This window comes from Ornithodoros turicata, chromosome 3 (assembly GCF_037126465.1).
Source record: "Ornithodoros turicata isolate Travis chromosome 3, ASM3712646v1, whole genome shotgun sequence".
In the NCBI taxonomy this organism is placed as follows: Eukaryota; Metazoa; Arthropoda; class Arachnida; order Ixodida; family Argasidae; genus Ornithodoros; species Ornithodoros turicata.
Window position 1 is genome coordinate 107,773,982 of NC_088203.1, and position 20,389 is coordinate 107,794,370.

At 47.2% G+C, this 20,389-nt stretch overlaps 1 protein-coding gene across 3 annotated transcripts in view; it reads left to right on the forward strand.

Moving 5' to 3' along the window:
* The first annotated feature begins 12,684 nt into the window (after positions 1 to 12,684).
* The window catches only part of LOC135389156 (chondroitin sulfate proteoglycan 4-like), a 29,699-nt gene continuing 21,994 nt past the window's right edge, over positions 12,685 to 20,389 (forward strand). For 2 of the 3 annotated variants that reach the window (XM_064619184.1, XM_064619185.1), the window contains exon 1: positions 12,685 to 12,897. In XM_064619184.1, coding sequence (XP_064475254.1) covers positions 12,789 to 12,897 — 109 coding nt within the window. In that variant the 5' untranslated portion in view covers positions 12,685 to 12,788. Of the gene's footprint in view, positions 12,898 to 14,564; positions 14,700 to 20,389 lie in introns of those variants that run through there. The other variant, XM_064619187.1, reaches the window with a different exon arrangement.

Consider the following 20,389-nt stretch of genomic DNA (forward strand, 5'->3'; position numbering starts at 1 on the left):
CAATTTCGATGCTTTGTTGTGCGCGCACAGTTTTAGATCCAAATGACACGGAGTGCAGCGGTTCGAGGGTATCACTACGAACTGACCAGATATAATGAGAAGCAAAGTGCAAATATTCACCAGCAGACCAGAATATTCTTCTCCATTGCCCACACTTTCCCGAACCGTACTCTCATACAAACGCTCTGCTGGATACTTATTTCATTCCCCGCATGACCACCACTAATGAGGTATAGAGTATCGCCCTTGACGATCACATTCGTCATCTCGTAATAAAGTTGTTGTTGTTGACCAGGAAAAATGAAGGCGTGGAGTAGGAAGAAAAACATTTTATTTCGGATTAAACGTAGGCGCCACAATCTCGCAATAGAAGGCGCGCGAGTCGCCTCAGGGCTGGCGCGTTTCGAGTCCGCAAGTTTTGCTTGGCGCAGCAATCTTTCAAATTGGATTACTGAAAAAATGCTCAATATGCAGCGGAGCTGTTACGTACCTGAAGCGTCCAAGATACAATCTACAGATTTGCTGTTCACTTTACAGTAAGCGCACAAATCATTGACAGACTGATTTGGATACTCGTTACGGAGCGCGTAGGTGTAATACACAAAGTGCCACGTCTAATCTGCATGATCAACATCCAAGATATACAGGAAGTAGTTCAAATTTTGTGGTACAACAAAATGGAACCAGATGGGTCAGTTGGAATGGATTCCGCGTTAGCGCCGCGAATCAACTGTGGCTATGAGCGGCGTGTATTTCCTAGGCAACAACTGATAGCAAATGATAGGCATCGTTTACGCAGCTCTGGGGCCTTTAATTAAGCTTTTTATGGCAAAGGATGGTTCCACGACATGTACGAAGCGAACGTGTAATGGAAACACACAGATGGTGCCCGTCATCTCAGTCACTCCGCGATGAGGATGCGTAATGCCCAATTGGGGATGTGATTATAGCTTCAGTTTATGGAGTATGTGTAAATGGGGACGCCTGAGAGCGCCACCTTGCATGCTCCAATAACGCCGTCGTGTCCTGGCTGCTCGTCCGCGACGGAGAGGTGCGTGGAAATCGGACGAGGGTTGCAGCTAGAACGTTTGTGCAAACCATGAAATGCAAAGTGGCCCACTTCCTTTCTGAGCAACTTTTCTCGTCATTTCTTGCCTCTTTAAAGTGTCATTTCGGACTCAGAAAACAGCGAAAAGAAGGCTCTAAAGGATTCTATACGCGAAATTTCAACCCTGTTTACGAACGCTGCGCATTTGTGTTCATTTTTTAACATCTCTTGAGCCTCCACAATTTCGATGACGCAACGAGCGAGTGGCGTAATCCTAAGCCCACAAACTGCAATGACGTTATGCTCTGGAGAGTGCACCAACTCCTAGCAACGACACCGGCGTCCGGGGAGGGTCACGTGATGGAGAAGCCATGTGAGGCTGATCGAAGGACGAGAAAATGGGAGAGATGTCTTCTCCCTGTGTGTTTTCTCCAAGATCGGAGCGGTCGGATGGTATGTCACATGGGGCTCCGCTACTGTAGTGCAGAAAGTGACTCGAAGGGCAACATCATTGGATCTATCAAAGGATCTTTGTGGGTTGTTGTGAGTGATGGCCGTCTGATGAACGAAGACGTCCTCATGGGTGTTCTTCAAGTTGAACTATTTTACAATTCCGAACCGCTCACCCACGTTATATCTCTGCGCTGTTTCACGCTGAGCCCTTTACTGCATCTGCATCCAGCAGGTATTGGGAGGATGGTTCAACAGCATCAACAGCAGAGACGTTGACTGCAGTGAAATGACTCTGACGAGCACGGATGACGGATGAGTTTCGTCTACGTGCTTACAACACAGGGACGTGGGATGTCGGCCGTTGCAGTGGGTACAAAATCACCGCAGACCTGCATTCCTTGGCTTATGGAGTGGTTTCCCGCATTTAAAACAACACCCTGCCTCGCAACTTTGAGAGCTTTTCTTCGGAGGTCAGTGAGGTCTTGCAGTCTTGAACGGAATGCTGTGTGGATCCACAATGCACGCACTTGAGAATATGATGATTCGTGCGGGTTACCAAGGCAGATACTGACGGGAAGAAAGTTCAGGGAAAGAACAGTATTGTGATGCAGTTTCTTTCTTGCGGTCTATCATTCCATTTCCTTCCGTAGGAAAGCCAGGAGTGACATGAGATGAGTTGAATCCCATTGGGGCTACAAGTGGTGGGGAAGACGCAACGATGATTCCAGCTCGTGGTCGGGAAGGAGCTTTTGCAGTAAAGCAGTCAGGATTACAATACCGTAGGCAATGAACCTTTTCAGATTGCGCGTCCTCACGGTTAAGCTGTTATATAGTTGGCGCAGTCTCATTAGAGGAATGAATGGTTGGTAGTTCCAGACGATGACACATGTGTTCAGAGATGAGAAGCTCTCTGTTTCCAAACTGTTGTTGAGAGATGGTGATTGCGGTTTGATAGTTGTCAATCCTTTGATGGAGAGCTCCGCTTTGCCCTTGATGAGAGATCGGAGGTATTGAAACTTGGCGATGACGGAAAGTGTTGTTACGTATCCCAAATTCGAGCTGGTCCCAGAGTGATTGCTAACAAGATAACTATCCCGTAAAGGGTTCAGTTTCAAGTTTGGGGAGCTTCGGAACGTTCACGTGCAGACCTGACGATAGGGTTTCGGAACGTATTGGATCGCTATTAGGATTGCAAGGTGGGGCAGGCGTAGACAGATAACGGTCAGGACTTAGCTGAGTGATGAGTTCCAGATACTGTTCACAGCTCTGTTCTTCGTGGTCGATCTCGTCATCCTCTACAACAGCCCCAATTTCCCGGTCCATCTCTGCCAGGGCTGTTCCTTCAGCCATAAGCAAAGAAAGCTTCAGTTCGAGGTCTTCTCTGGATGGAGATGTTTCACTGAGCATTCTCCTGATGTTGTCCGTCAGTATAGTAATAAGAGAGCAAACAGCGGCGCCTTGTCTCTTCAAGCGTCCCGTGTCTGTGGAAAAATCCTTTTCGTCGAGGGCCAATGGAGACGTCTCTACCCTGGTTTCGGCAACAAAAATTGAGCCTAGGAAAAGGATGATTCCACGACCTGTACGAAGCGAACGTTTAATGGAAACTGAAATGCGCGGTCCACGAAAACAAAACAGAACAGACGTAAATGAAGGCTTGCTAGCGGACAAACTCCATGATAGGCAAGCATGAGCGATGGTGTTTACGTGTCTTGCCTATCACGGAGTATCTCCAATCCTCTTCTTCTCCAATTTCTTACAAATGATTACAACAACGAGTGATAAGCCTAAGATAGCGGCTTGGCACCGTGGGTCGCCACACGCACTGCAAGCAGCCATCACGTTTTGGCATTTTTTCACACTTGGCATGTACTAGAGTTGAACGCGGGTGCGGGTATACCCGCATTACCCGCACTCCAATGGCCAACTAAGTGATCCCTCTCTGTCACACGCGAGCTCAGCTGTGCCGTATGTCGTTGGCCGTATAAATCTATGTGCTGTCCTTGACACGTAGCCAACACTCAGAATTTCCATTGTTTTAAAATAGAAACAGCGTTGAAGTGGACGAGGGGACGTTCAACAACTAACAGAAGGAACGCATCCATTGATTTAGGGTTTATCGTGCTCGCATCGTCATCTTCATCACCCCGAGGGCGTGTATACCGCTCACTTTCCCCTGCGGATCCCAATGCGGGTATACAGACAGCACTGCGGGAGCGGGTCCAAGTTTGCTTTCGTGCCTTGGGCCGTGGCTAATAGCGTCCTCGATAAACTTGCTCCGGAATTGCCCCGAAACCACAGTGGTGCGTGGCGCTCTACACTGGCGGTGCCCTGGGCGGAGGCATTATCGAACATGAAACTGCACTGCACTGGTGGATCTGATGGGTACTAGCATGCTCTACCTAGAGATCTATGCTCGTTGTGGCTCGTAGGCTGCGCGACCCGTAGCGAGAGGCACCTGGCGAGCGGCACCGATCGAATGTCATGCTGACGATGACTGTCAGCGATGACTGCTGCTACCACTGATCTCTATGTATAAAGGCTGGATCGCGTATGGGAGAGGGGCTCGTGGGAGAGAGGTACGCATTCGGGCCGCCATGTTGGTGGGCCCTAAAACGCTGTGTGTGCCCATTGGAAACAATGGGAGGCAACAGAGATTGTGAGTATTTATTGCGCTACAAGCGTTGATCATTGTTTGTCGTCACGCGATTTTGTAAGGTGCCAGTATACTGATGTATCCTAACAGTGTTTTGCAGGTGCCCTGCTTTTCGATTCTTAATAACGTTATGTTTTGCATTCCGAAACTAGACTGTCACTGCAGTGCAGCGCTGGGAATTGTACTACAGCACGTTTCCCAGCCAATATTTCAATCAGAAACGATGTGAGGTTAACAACAACCATGTATATAATATCCTGTGCTGCGTTCTGGACAAATATTTTTCCGTCACGAACGGTCCGGGAATAGATATACTCATATACTCGCATGACAGAAAGATATCGTTCTGTATAGACTCTCAGCCGTTGTTTTAGCCGTGTATGCGTTTAGTATGGTTTATATCAAGCATCGCCGCAGAAAGAGTCTTTTAGTGAACGACATGGGTGCCATGCCTCGCACATATGGACACACCCTCAAGCAGCTCAAATAATTACTTCACGCAACTCGTTCGCGCTCGTTAGAACAGTTAGTCAGGTTGTGATGTAAGCTTAATCAATGAACTTACTTAGAAAGTGGTGACACCTGCTTGAGACACAGGACTTATCTCTTTTTGAAGTACAGCCCTTCTATGTTGGTTTGTTGCTTCCTTCATTTGTTCTGCGTATTTGCAGGCGCGGTTGTGCCAAACTGAATGTCCATCCAGCACTGGCTTTGTCATGTTTGTTATGTGAAGCACGTTACAAAAAATGCAGCTCCACATCTGAAACACCAATCAGTATCATCGTCATCTAAAAGGGGCACCGTTGTGAGACCAGACACGCTTTCTGGAGATCTTCTATGGCACTTTCCGCAGTTTGCACAATTTTCTTCAGCATCGAAGTCTCTCATAGGAACCACTTTCATTAATGACTCCCATCTTACCCTTTGATGTCCAGGGGCCCTCTTGCACTACACACGTATTGTCTGCAAATTGCAACAGAACGATTTGGAGCTTGAAACAGTTGTGCTTTTGTCATTTTGGACCTCGTATATCCTGTCTGTGAAGCGTAAACAAAAAAGTCTAACACGATATGCTTTTGTAAAGAAGATCACTGATGATGAGTAAAGAGAGTATACATTTTTCAAGTTCAACATTTATTTCTTGCACTTATGCATTTCAGGATACAATGAACGTGCAGGGAGGTCGCAAAAGACTACATTTATTGTTTTGTGACCTTCCTACAATGACAATATATATTTTAGGGATGACAATGGACAGGTACACTCTCTAAATTTGTAGCACTCAATTTTAGGTTGGAATGAGCAAAGAATAGCAACTTCCCTCCTGATATTTTCTCATATATGCTGAATTTTAAATTTAATGTGATCAACGGTAGATGTAAACAACATCAGTACCAGAGAAATGCATCCTCAATAAATAAATTTCTTCTTATAGCATATATGTGCATGCCTATTAACTGAAACGATTATCACAGTTCCCTGACATGTTTTAATTTCTGAGAGTGTACTGTAGAGGCTGCTTAGATCTACAACAGTTCACACAAGGTATTATATACTGTGAATGCCTTTAAAAATCCCATGTGACACATATGCTTTTACTTTCTGGAGGTGCTGTGGTAGTCAAAGTTTGTGGGCATTATGCAGGTTCTGCACCCATTTCTTGAGTATGTCGAGGCAGCTGTGAAGTAACCTGTATTGATGATTATTCCAATTTTTATGGTGCATCGACAACAAAGGCAATATAATACATCAGAACATTGGTTTGGGTGCAGCCAGTTAAAAATGAATGTTGTTTAATAAATGCATTGGACAAATGTTAAAACATCAGTTTAAAACATGGCTTACAATCCCTGTATCTTCTAAAAATTGAAAATATTAAAACCTATTCTAAAAAGAATATGGGGAACTCTTCTAAAAATAATTATAATTATTATATTGCTGGGTGAAGGAGCCTAAGGTGTGTTTCTGATGTCAACATGTATGAAAATGTGCAAATTTGAGAGAGGCTAACCACAGTGCGTGCACTGAGGTGGTTCCTTCCTGTAAAGTAGAAACCAGTGGATGAGGAACGTGATACATACCTGTACACCCAGCCGTATCACTCTGCACAGATTATTCACTGGGTAGCCCTCATGACGAAACCTGTATTGACGAGACACCACTTTTGCCTTAAAAACTGCTACAAATAGCACGGCACGCTACAAATTATTATTATCGTAACAAGCTGACGGTACAGGTGAGACACAAGGCGTTATCCAAGTCGCGCCACACCACCGTCACGTAGCATTCTGTGTCACAAATCAAACCAAGGCACAAAACAATACCAATACATGAAAAAAGGTGACAATATTGGTCTAGTTACGACGTAATACCGAACTTGTGCGCGAAGGTAATTCAAAGAAATGAATGTGCACTCGCTTCCGTAGAGAACACCGTGTACCATGCTAGCAATGCATGCAAAAAAGCGCTCGAGTGCTCGCACATATATTGATGACAACACTACCAGTGTACTATAACATGTTCTTTCAAGCACATTATGCACTCAAACTGTATTTGCCACCAGGTAACATGCAAGTGTGCTCGATTGAACCTCGGAAGAGCGATCAAACAACCTGCATCCAGTGCTCGTTTTGAACAAAAAAACACTTCATAATGGTCAACTAAATATACAGAATGGACGCCTATTTATTCCTTGATAAAGAATTACTCACCTGTAGAAATTTAGGCCCTGTGTCCTTGCCAGTACGGTTGGTACGACCGTAATTGCAAGAAGTTGCCATGATCGCTGCGGCGACTGTTGTGGGTACAGTAAGATGGCGGCCGGTTTCCTCACGCTCGCGCTCCCCATCCGCGATCCAGCCTTTTACAATCGAGATCAGTGGCTGCTACTTGCACGGCTACATCTGGCTACTTGCCGCTTCCGCCTTCCTCTGTGCTTCCGGCAATCGCGATGCTTCTTGGGATTGCACTCTGGCGCTCGGCCGATTTTCTCGTTGTGGGTTCGGGGCAACTCAGTGCGCACCAGTGCAGTTTATCGAGGACGCTATAAGTCGAATCTGGTGGGTCTGGCTGCATGTCCCAATACGGCCAATTATGTACAATTATGGACAACGACGATGTTGCTTCCTGATAGTATTAATTGCGAAGGAGAACTGACCCCATTCAAGATGCAACAACAAGGATGTAAAGCTCCTGCTGCTCGCGCGTTTTTGCCACCGCGTCATCGCCGGTAGATCTTGAACAGCCACGATATTTTGAACCAATCCCTCCCCTTCCGTCGAACCAACTCATGTAGCTAAATCAAAGTACATTGTACAGTAACATATTTCACTGCTGTACGACTTGATGGCGGAGTCCCGTACGTGTGGTTTTGAGACATATCCCGACAAAATTCCTCGGTGAGGCCTCACTCTCTCTGAGGTGTCAGGACGAGCTTTTTGTGGTATAGACGGAGGGTGAAACCCATCCCGAAATGTTTACACAAACGATTCCGGAAGGTTCCATCTGCAAGTGAGACAGCCAGAACGATTGCACTAAAAACTAATGGTAGTGCGGGCAACTATTGTGCTATCATTCTTATGCTGGACGAGTGCGCTACTGAATTCGTCCAGGCAGCACAACATCGTAATAACACACCCCTCTTCCCATCGTAATAACACGCATCCACGTCGTCTGACCATTTGTGGTTCGCCAGCTAGAACTTGGAACAAGGGCAACAACGGCCGCCACCCTAGAAGTGGCCGCGCAACAGGGAGAGCATGAGAGAACTCATGTTCTGAGGCTGGAGAAACATAGAAAGAACAAATACATACAAAGCCTAAGAATTTGCCTAAGAAAGAACGAGATACGACTAGGTGTACGCCGCTGCCAGATGTATCGACATCGCCGCCGCCGGGCTAAAACTGTCGGCGTCCGCTGCCGCCGCCGACGACGTTGAAAAATCGGCGCGGCTAAGGCTGCGTTCCAATACCCCGGTTAGTCGACTTATAGCCCGCCATAGTCGACTGCCTAGCGGTCTAACCGGAAGTGCCGCCATGTTAAGTCTCGTTCCAAATCACGACCTACTCTATACTAGAGATACAGTGGCTAGAAGGCTACTAGAGATACAGTGGCTATGGGAGAGACGGGTCACGGGTTAGTTACGTTAGTGACCGCTGCCAGCGCCACATAGCATTATTGGGGAGAGGGAATCACCCTTGCCACCGCCTTTAGTCTGCTACGCAGGGATACACAGGCTGTTGCTAAGCACGCACTATTATCTCGCTTATACTGCTTCGTCGTTGTCAACACAGCCTACCATACATCGCCGCGGTTTCGATAAGTCACGTGGTAACGAATAGTGCGCGCTAGCGCCAAATCCCATAGCCAAGCGGCGATTGCCAGAAGTACTACCCCGGTGCTGGGAGCATTGCGCATGTCCAGATCTCTAGTATAGTAGTAGGCCATGTTCCAAATCTCGGCAAGTCCACTATTCAGTCGGCTACCGCCTAGTGCGCATCGATGCAGTCTAGTCATAGCCTCCTATATAAGTATATAGGAGGCTAGCTATGGTCTAGTTATACGCCTGACCATCTGACAGCCGGGATGGAGACGCGTGTTGACGGTACCAGCGTGGCCGCTGTTTCTACTGGCTTTAAATGTAAAGTTGCACATAGTGGTATGTTTTTTAAAACTGCATAGAGAGTTGCAACACATGTTTAGTTGTGAAGGTGACAGTTTATGCACGATGTCCTACAAACTTAGCGCATTAGAGTCCTGCCATAGTCCTGCTGCGCTGCGTCGTACGCATTTCTTGCGTGAGCAACGAGGCAAGCCTGTTCCAATAGTGACAAGCAGAGGGGTCTACTCAGCTGGCTGGGGTCAGGCGGCTTCGCGGGCGCGAGGTATTGGAACGCAGCCTATGTTTGAGTTTGATCCCGGGGAAAAAAACGGGCCCGGCTAATAATGTGCCCGTTTTGTTGCGTTTTTATTAAAAAACCTCTCCTCTACCTTGTCTTTTCGTTTTCTTTTCTTGCAGGTTCGGATGCATGTCCCAGGGTTCATTTGTGGTGTCTTTAGCAGCATGAATTTCATCACTGATATGCTGTTTATTCTTCACAGTTTCGTTTCATAGTCGACATTGGAGGCACAACTCTTGGGAAACTTGTCCTGCAGATTGTTTGCCGGACATCCAGCGACACCATAGCACTGGTCGTTATCCACATATAGGGTGATTTTTTTTCCTTGCTGGAATTTTTATATAAAAAACTAGCGGAGCAAAATAGATGCCGTTTTCGCAGGAGGAGTTTCGAGGAGTTTCGGAGGAGTTTCGCAAGAGTTTCGAGGAGTTCGCAGGAGTTGCGGTTTCGCGGCCATTCTCTCGAAGAAAATGTGTAGCTACAAGATTACCATGAACCTAATATTCATTAATTAATTCTTTAATTAGAGGATTTCGCGCAAAAGTGGGATAGCAGAACGGGAGATATTCTTCGCTGAATTTCGCTATGCAAATGAGCCGAAACAAGAAGTACGTACTTACCGAAAGCAGAAATGACGCGACCTTCGCCTTACCCGGGTCGGAGAGCGATCTATCTGGCCAACAGTCAGCTCCATCGCCCAAAGTCCTCTCACGTCGCTCTGTCTGCCCTCAAAAAGTAACTGGACAAGCTTCATATGCTAACTACAGCTTCTGCAAAAATGCTACTCAGTGACGTTATCGTGTCATGTCGTTTTCTTACGTTTGCATATTTATATATATATCTACTATAGTTTCTCAAAGGAAAGCCACTGGATCAGTGGACAGAGCTTTGAGGAGTCGTCGTCCTGTGAACGTCCGGCACTCGCTATAACTGTTACGTGTGGTACCATGAAAGGGATATATCATCGTTCTCATTGTCTAGCTATGTTGTTTTCTCCAGTTCAGGGACGACGACCTTCTTGTACTCCTCTAATATTCCTTTGACACCCTTTGTATGTTCTGGTTTTCTTTCATAATACGCGCTTATCCAGTGCTGATGTACTTGTTTGGCGCAAGGTATAATAAACATTGCTACCATCCCGGTGTTTATGATGGAGAAAATACCCCCGCTGCAATGATTTTCCCAGCACCCCTCCACACACCCCTAACACCCCCCCCCCCTGAGGGGAGTGTCAACCTGCCTGCCCTGTCGAGTATTCAAATCAAGTCTTGATATTTACGATGCCTACTGGTTTTGAACGCTGTGAGTAAAAAAGTAACAGTACACCGGATCATCGTGCGAGAGTACGGTGCACTCGGTGGATGACGTTGCTAAATGTGTGGTAACTGTACTTGTGAGCCAGATATACAGGAACGAGGCCGAGTGTTTTGCTCTCGCACTAAATTATTGATTTCATGAATGGTTCTATGAATCGAATACTCTGCTCAGAACGTTCGCAATTGCTTCCTCCGCATGTTGACGCTCTGGTGAAGATATCCATCAAAGAACATCGGTGACGCTTGATGGCAGCACCGACAAGTACCACGAGTTAATAGATAAAGCTTTTCAAAAATGGGTCCGGAAACCAAGGAGGCTATGAAAGGGAAACCTTCACATGAAGAGAACTGCTCTGCGTTATGTGTGCATGTTTTCGTTTTTTCTCTTTTTGTTTTTGCGTTTCTCGTGACTTGTCTGCTTTTTCTTTAACGTCGCAGAATGTTTTTACCAGAAATGAAGATGCTCGCAACCCTGAACTACCTAGGTGATATTCTGAGAGCAGCAAAACAATATTCACCATAATAAAGCGTTACCGTTTGAAAATTTAATGTCGCTCCATTTAGTCAGAAACACAGTTGTTAATGGGCAAGTCTTCTAAAGCGCACTTGTACCCCCCCCCCCCCCCGTTCCACTCCTTCAAATCCCGATAGGCCATTTGCAAAAGTTCCAGGGAGCAGCGCGCACCCTGGGAGGGCATGCCGGGAAATGCTGTGCAAAACGACAGCGACGGCGCATGCACCAGTACAACGCCGACGACGATCGGACACTAGCAAATCGGTGTCGTTTTGCACAGCATTTCCCGGCGCGCCCTGCTCCCTGGAACTTTTGTAAATGGCCTATTCCCCCAAAACGGAAATCCCGGGAAAAGCCACTGGGTCACATCATACGTGACGTCATAGGATATGGTCACGTGGTTGGACGTCATGCGAGACCGTCACATATTATGCCGCCCCCCCCCACACACACACTGATTTCCAACACCCCCCCTGGAAGAAAATCCTGGAAAAATCACTGCCCCGCTGTGAGGTGTTCGTGCGTCTCTCTCCGAGAAGAGAACACAGGCTAAGACAGCATCGACGTGACGCCGACGATCGTTCGACGTGCTCTACGCCGCCGTCAGAAAAATGCCCACGGCGCACACCTCCTCTACCAGGCCCCCACAGCTCCCCCTGTTCGCGTCTCTAAAAAAAAATGTTTGCACATCATAAACACGTGGTATTACTCCGTCAGGCATCATAGTTGACACCCATTGGCCGAAGGACATTGCGCGCTCCGCTATTGGTTGGCAAAGTTTCAAAAGAGCATTCTTTCGCGGGCTGCCTGTCTGGCGGGCAGTTACGAGAACAGAAGGAAGAGAAGTGGCAGCGGCGTCTCGCGTCTCGGCGAAGTTCCAGAGATGTTCGTGTGTCAAAGTGACTCAGCGCGTGTTGTGATGTTTCCCGACACAAGTATCCTACGTACGAACAGTCTCTCGAGTTCAGAACTGGAATGCAGTGGTGAGCTGACGCCTGAGGAACACTTGTGAGCGCCGTCGCATTTTCAAATGCAGTCACAACGGAGACAGGATTCGGTGTCCGTGCGACAAGCATTGCCCGCTTCGTTGAAACCTTCGCACTGCAATTAACGAAAGGTGAAAGGCTCACCGTGAAATCGCTCACTTCTGGGAGTAGAGTGTGTGTGTTTTTCGAGCTCGAACTTGGTCGACGAACGCAACGATTTGGACTCTGTAGGCACGGTGAATATTTGTGTCAGACTATTGAATCAGTACGATGTTTCAAATAAATGTGTATTTTGTCAAAAAATTTGCCTAGTTGTTCTGGAATACGGAATAACAAGCGTCGGGCTGAAAACCAGTAAAAGTTGAGCCGATGGTAGCCAGTACCGGGCCGAAACGCGAGCCAAACTGAGAGACTCCTGATTGGCCGAAAGGTAGGCATCATAGTTCATTTTCATTGGTTGCATGTCCAGTGTGGCCTGAATTATCTCAAACTATGGGCTCTATGGGGAGCCTGCCTCTACCTCTACTACCCCTTCTTGCAAGTTGAACATCCATGAAGAAGACCGAGAGACACGGACACAAATGACGACACACGTAGGTTCTCAGAACTAATAAATTTATTTATGTGTCTGAGAACCTACGTGTGTCGTCTTCTGTGTCCGTGTCTCTCGGTCTTCTTCATGGATCTATACCAGCTAGCCTGCACCCTTTCCCTTGTTTCTTAAGTTGAACATGACTTCCAAAGATGGCGCTGTAGTCTCGCTGGCACGGCAAAGAGAAAGCCGCTATCCATCCATCCACGGCTCAGAGCCGCTGCTCAGGCCATTATTCATCTACCCATCCATTGGGAGACAAGTCACGTGAGACGCTCGCAGCGCCCACCTCTCAGCAGCGGGAAGCTGACGGTGGAGGAGGCATCCGATGAGGCAACGATGCGAACCGTCGGGGGCCCTTAGTGCCATGGCGGCCCTCGAGGCCCTGTTTGCGATGCTTCTGGTGTTCCCCTGTATCGTCGGTGGAGCGCACCAAGGTAGCTTTGTTTTTCTACGCACGGAAAAATTACCACTTGTTATTGTATGCATCCAATTGATTGGAGCTATGAAATCTCTGAAACGTCTCTCCCGTCCGTCCATTTATTGTGTTCAGCAAAAAAACGCTTTAAAAAAATTAAAGGGTTATTAATACCGTATGAACTATTTCGAAGCTTGCGGGCGTCTACCATTTAAAGTTTGCCCGAGATAATATATGCGTGTTTAACCGTTCATGCAGTTTGCCTCATTTAGGAAGGGAAACCGAATATTTCTTACAGGCGACATTTGACGTCAAATGTTTCCAAAACCGCTCTACCGTTCCGTCACAGAGAACACTCTTTCCACAAGATGAACCGAACATACATACGCCTGTGTAAACATAAGAGCTTCGAGATTTAATTACGAGATGGCACAAAAAAGTGCACTCTGAAACTATAAAATGGGGAGTCAAAATCCACTGGACTTGAACTCTCCTGGTACTGTAAAAAAGGAATGAGAGTAGTTTTCAAAAGTCGTACCTTCCTAGCGGAATATTCGGGAGAAATGTGAGGGAAAACCCATCTATATTCCGACCATTATAAAATCAGTCGCTGGATCATGATGTGGAACTGCAAGCCGGGACGTCACCAGTTCTTCCTTGTTTTTGGAAAGTGTCATTAGAGCCGGACTGTCAATCCATCGGCCACCGACAGTGGTTCGAGCAAGTGCTGCCATTCAAGACGGAAGTCCAGAAGCAACGCACCTTCCGCAACTTCGTCTTTTAATACTTGAGCGTTAGAAAATATAACACTGGCGGATTACGTGGCCCACGAAACGAATATGAACGAGGATATTTGTACTGCCTCGAAATAACTTACTAATTAAATCACAAGCAGCTATGGGGGAGAGTAACTCCCCGTTAATCATCTCACAATAAAGTTGTTGGTATTAATTAGTACTTATCGAATTTTGACTGCACAGTTTGAGAGTGTTCGTGATGGTGCGCAACCGATTTTGAATAAATGCGTAAAGTGGCGCTTCAGAAGGTCTCCAAAGAACGTTCATTCCCTGCAACTCATGATGGAAAGTAAGCGCTCAACACAAGCCCTTCGACTACCCTGGCATCTGCTTCCCGACGAGACAACTCCAACAAAAGTACCCTGGGTGACAAAACCGGTCACTCCTGTGACCTCATTAGTTGGAAATGACAAAAGCGAGAACCACGTGGCCAATCAACGTCACTCCCGAGACTGGACACCCCTTTCGCCCATATCTTCCCCAGCCGGCCACCATGCTGTTGCGTTGCGTTGTCGTCGCGTTGGTCTGTTTGGATGTCGTTGCCCGCGATTGTCCTCCAGCATCATCTGACGCTTTGAGGAAACTACTCGGCCCTGCATTCAACGCAAGGTATATGTCATTCGAAAAACCGACGGAAAAGACGCCAAGTGTGTCTGCAAGAGACATCCAAGGCTATTCCAGCGATGAACCCGCATCCGCGGACTTTTTCGTCGACCCAAATTTAGATGGTCCCGAAATGGATATCAAGTACCGGCGTGAAGCGTCAACGAGCAGTCCGTGGGGATGCAAGTCCCGATTGGAATGGATCGATCTGGGCAAAGATCATTTTCCTCGATACCTTCAGACAGTGACATGCGTGGACACGGATTGCTGGTTCGGCCATTTCAAGTGCAAGCCCCGTGCATTTGCAGTGAAAGTTCTGCGTCGAAAAGAAGGTGCTGCTTGTGATGAGTTTCAGGAGAAATGGGGTTTCGTAGAGAGGGCTGTCACCTTCTGCTGCGATTGCACCACGTGACTGCAGCAGGTGAGAGCACGTTTCGTGTTCTTCTTTCTCAGCACCGGTTTAGCGACGATATGAAAACAACCGCGGCTTTTGAGGGCTGCCACGAAGCAGGCAGGAAAAATGTCCCATGGGTTAATCCAGAGAGGCTGAAAGAAGCGTTCCTCTCGAGAGATTCTTCCTTCTCTGTCCATATGCTGCGAAAAAGAATAATACGCGTCTCTCCGAGGGGTGGGATGGTGCTAAATTTAGGGCTCATCTGCGGAACGAAGGGAGACACATTGAAACGGATGTTTTATTTAGTTGGCCAGTTAGACGGACCCTAACAAAGCAAATTTATGACTCTCTGGATTGAGGGAAGATCAGTTGCGTGATAGTTCTCAAAGTCAAACTAACCGCTCCTTGCAACACAGCAGGATGGATGAACGCGGCTTTACCCTTTGGGACGATTCAATTGTATTATAGTTTGAATAATCATGTATCTATTTCTAGCTATCTATTTCTAGCGTGTTTTGTGTCGTCAAAACCCAGTGCTTGTTTCCGACATGACCCCTTGCGCAGCCTGAATACGTCTCTTCTTCCTGTCATTTCCGAACGTATTTTTATTCGCGATTCCAGGTCTGTTCCCTTCCGCGGGATCAATGTCAAGCTGTGTTCGCGAGTACAAGTTTTCAAGATTTTTTAGCGGTCCGAAATTGGCGAAAATCAATACATCGCGAATAAAAATACGTTTGCAGTATTTAGCCACACGGGATTTTGTCACTGTTTTTGCCTGAAACAGCAATGCGCTCCCTCTAGAATTGCGGAAAATTCCCTCCGATATTGGTTAAAAATTGGGCTGTTCGGTACAGCATACTTTAAAAGCGATAAAACCCCCGTGCCGGGGAACAAGTCAACATAACAACACAACAGTCCCTCCGATCATATTGCATTTTTATGCTCCCTGTACATTCCGAGTGACGGTTTCGCCTGCATCTTACTTACCCATTGTCTAGTTTCTTCTTGCTTCTCTAGCGCCATTTTGCATCTATGTTATTTGGGTGGATGTATGATAGTACTTTTCTTGGTCCACAACCATTCGTCTAAATTCCTCGCTTCTATCTAATCTTACTTTTTGCTTGTCTCCCTTCAAACGAGGACCATCCGATATCACCATTTACCGCCTCATTGTGCGCTCCCAATGACAATCTTCCAACTCTCGCTCGCAAGATGCCCGAGTTTGGACAGATTACCAAATGTCAAGCCTGGAACCAATACCCCTTCCCCGGGTTACCTACCTCATACCCGTTGTACGCCCACAACGCCTTATTTGTCAAAACTGCTGAGTTCCTATATGTGTTTCCTCTTGTTCCTTCAAGTGACACGTAGGTATTATATTTTGAGACTCCGTCGATTGTTTTGAAACGTGAAAAATCATGTGCACCGATTTCTCCCTGCTCAACTCCGAGTTTTTGTTGGCTCCCCGATTGTGCAACAGATATCCAACTGCTAACAACTGCAAACAACTCAGGGAAAAGAGGCTTCTGGGCGTTTGAGGCTTACTTGTCTGTGTCGTCCCTAATTGTTGGTCTGCCTCGGCCAAATCTCGTTGTTTACATCCAACTGCTCTCAGCCGTGATAACAATATAATCCGCATATGTTTTGTTTCAACTCTCGCCCATCTCTCTTAAACGAGTGCTCTATCCTTATCTTTCCAGTTTACTACCACCTCGTTATCTTTATAGATTGCCCTTAATATGTTTTCATCCATTCCCAACTCGTTCCACAAGATGTCATGGTCCACCGAGTTATATGCCATCCACGAAGCCTATCCATAGAGCTATTTCCATTACCCTTGCTTTGATCACTACAGAAGTGACGAGCGGTTCTTCTCCCCTTTACCCTTATATATCATAACTAAAGAGAAAACGGTTAAGAGCATTAAACAGTTTAATTGGCGAAAAACGAGACTGCACTTCTTCTGAGGCTCAACCGTTTTTCTCTTTACTTGTGAATCGTTATCGCACGTCGTTTTTTCACGTTCTACGATACTCTGACGGTATCTCTCCAGTGGTAAAGCACAGGCCTTGCTTACTGTTGACTTCGTGTTGTGTCTGTCCCTTCGTGTTCCCTAGTATCTTCACCAGCTCGCTTGCTTCCTAGCCATTTTTTCATTGTAAAACACGTTTACTTTTATGGTCCAAGAACCCGTATTAGCGATATTGGGACGTTATCCAGGCCGGTGGCTGTGGGTACATTTTTAATTGCAATGTCAGAGATGACGAATTCCTCCGCCCGCATGGGAAGGTTCGTTTTGCCTGTCCTCATCTTCCTGCAAGTGAGCCACCGCCCGTTCCTCACTCAGCCTTAGTTCCATCGTCCGCGACCAGGTAATGTTGACTGCTCCCGCTTTTTACTAATTCCTTTTAGCTAGAGTTACTAAATAAGCTTCGCTTCGAAGTATAGCCACTGAGGTCCAAGGGAGAGCTCGAGCGCCATCTTGTCCCAGTTCAGCATCAAAGACGACTAACCCCATGCGAGAGAGAGAGAAGCGCGATGATCCATGTATTGTCAAGCGGAGCGTCCCGAGGGATTGTCAGAGTGAGCTCAAGGCCGTCAGCCTTGATGAGATGCTTGCAAACGAAAGGTTTAGGTTGTGCGTGCCTTGTCCCCTTTGAATCCTTGTCCTCTTTGTCCGGATCCACCGGCACTAAAATAAAAAGAAGAAAGCAAAATGATTTGGGTCCGGGGTGCTCTTGCGCGAAGAGCACTCGTTCTCAGTTCAGGTTCGCTTAATCCCTTTTGAAACAGGGCAGGTATCCGAACAAAAGCAGATACCACAAGCAAGGATCTAGACAGATTGTATAGAAAATTGAGAAAATAATAAATAAATAGGGTAACACATCCGCTGGGCCGTTCGTGGGGTGTCACTAGTATCGCTGCACACCGTAGTCACTGGGGGATCGTGCTGGCTCTAAGTCATGCTCTAAGTGGCTCGGCTGTTGCTGCTCCCAAAACATCACTTGTCTTGGTTGCGGGATTCGGAGTTGGCTCTTTTGGTGGACAAGGGTCGAGTGTAGTTTCGGTTTCTAATTTCTGACTTTCGGAGAATGTTCAGGTTCGCCTAATCCCTTTTACAGCAGGGCAGACATCCACAAAAGGAGTCGCGCCTCCAAGCTCTCATAAGAGGAGCGAGGAGTTCGTCTTGCCACTTGATGGATCTGGCTTGGGTTGGCCGGTTTCGGTTTCGAGATGGGGTCTGCCGGCCGTCTCGTGGAGGCCTTTTCCCACTTGAGGAGGACTTTCTTCGTGTCGTTCATCTGGGCTTGGGAGATGTGCGATGCCTCGAAGCCCAACATGGTGGCGATAGAGACTGGTGTCTTTAGTGTATTAGGCACTCAGTCTTCGCGTAGGGCCGGGCAAGTCTGCAGGATGTGTTGTATGTCCTCTTCTTCTCCGGTGTATGTATAAGGTATATGCTGGGTTTGCGTTTCCAAATAGTTCGCAGAGTCGCTTCTGTTTTAGGAGGGAGCCCGTGCGGCTTGAAACAAGAGACCACTTGCTCTGTCTCCGTTGTAGAAGGTTTCGGGTGCCGGAGTTGTCTTGTTTTCGGAGTAGATGGCCCTTCTTTTTTTCTCCGTTGTCTCCGAATGCCACCTTTTCTCTTCAGTCCGGGTTAGTTCCTTCTTGCTTGTATTGTTCCATTCGCGTTCGTTCCTCGCTTTGTGTCTGGTGGTGTCCTTGCTATATACGCGGTCAATTGGTTGTTTTTTTTATCCAGTGCGTTCGGGTGCCCCTGTAACGGAGGTGTCGGAAGACTCGTGTTATTGTCTGTCTCAGTTCGTCAGGGGTCGCTTTGTGGTCTCAACGATGTCTCTGGGGCTGCCGTCATCTGGTGGAGTCGTCAAGCCAAGAGCTGTTGCGATGTCTTCTCCCTCAGGTCTGGTGGCTGGGCATCTAAATAAGACATTCTTCTTCCTCGCCGCACAGGATGCACGGGATGCCTCGTTGTGGCGGAATAGCGGGGCTAATCTTTGTCTTGTCAGGAGTGCGCCAGTCCTGGACTGGAATAATAAGCCGCTTTGTCGGTCTCCTCTGTCGGCGTTGAACGGGGTCGGTGTACTTTTGTAGCTGTTGTGGAGAGCTAGGCTTTGTTTCTTTGTAGTGCGCTGGTTCCAGTCTGCATTTTCAATTTTCATCTCTTCGTTTATGCAGATTCCATTCGATTGAGTTTTTCGTCGTCTGACGGAGGGTGCCTCTGCTGTATTTGGAGTCCATTCGGTCAATACGTTTTATCCATTCTGTTTTGATGCCAGTGTACCTTACGTGCTCAAAAGAGTCTTCTTGCATACCTGCCTTCTGCTAGATGCATGAGTCTTCCTAGACAACGTGTCTTTGACCGCGCATCTCGGTACTCGAATCTCTCTCCCTCATTTGGTGTGTAGACGGTGGCCATGTTTCCTCTGAGGATCCACTTTCCAATTTCTCTTTGTTGTCGTTCAAGCGCCTTTATGGTGGTTGTGCTGTAGCAGAGGGTTTCATCCGCATATGTTGCAGCCGGTACGGCTACAGTTTTCCATAGGAATTTCCCAACTGAGTATGGGTTATATGACCTCCTTCCTGCTGGTACGAAATTTTGGAGGGAAAAAGTCTCGTTCCCTCCTATCTTCATCCATTGTGTTTTCTCCTTTCATTTCTGCCGTCTTCGTTCAACAGGCGCGTCCTTGCTAGGAACACGATATCGTCGGCAAAAGCGAGGGCGTTGTCGTCCGTAGACCTTTCATATCGTGGGTATGTATTGTGACTCCTCAATTCTAATTCTTGCGTTAAGGAATATGTTAAATAGCGTCGGTGACATCCCTGCTTTAGGCCTACGATCTGCTTAACTTCGCCTGACTGATATTCTTCTAATTAGTATGTGCAGCAGCAGTCCGAATACAAGTTCCGTGTCAACTGTACCATTCTTTCTTCAAGTCCAGTGTGCCGTAGTTTCTGTCAAAGTGTTCCATGTGGTACAGCGTCGTAGGCTTTTTCAAGGTCGAGGAACGCTAGGTATAAATCGTTTCCTGTCTTCTGCGTGAGTTCCATAAGTTGAGTGATGATGAATAAATTATCACTTCCTCGCCTGTTTCGCTAGAAGCCATTCTGGGCTTCACTTAGGGAGTGCTCGTTCGTATGCTTTGTTCAGACGATCGTTGATGATGCTGGCGAAGAGCTTTGCTGTATTGTTTTGCAATGTGATTAGCCGGTATGAGTTTAGGTCATCCATTGCTTTCCCGTGGCCCTTGTGGGTTAGTCTGACGGCACTTTTCTTCCAACTTTCGGGGAATTCCTTCGTTTGCAGTATGTTGTTGAATATTTTTCTCGACTGTTTTGTAAGCGGCCCAAGGGCTTTAAGGAATTCATTCAGGATCCCATCTGGACCAGTCGCTTTTGCTTTCATCAGTTTCTTGACGTGTCTTTCAGATTCGTGCGCTTTTTGCCCGCGCTTCAAACCGTCGCGGTAGTTGTCGGTAGTTGATCACTGTCGCAGCAATGCTCCTTTTGTGGGTTGTTCTGACTGACAGCGAGGCTTCACTGGATCTGCTGCTCGCGCTTCGCCCCAGCACTCTCCACACGCTCGTACTACAAGCTCTCACACAACTTGCGGCAACTGGCCATTCTGTGACGCTTCAATGGATCCCGGGACACGTCAGTGGCGGATCCAAAGGGGGGAGGGGGGGTTCAGTCAGTTT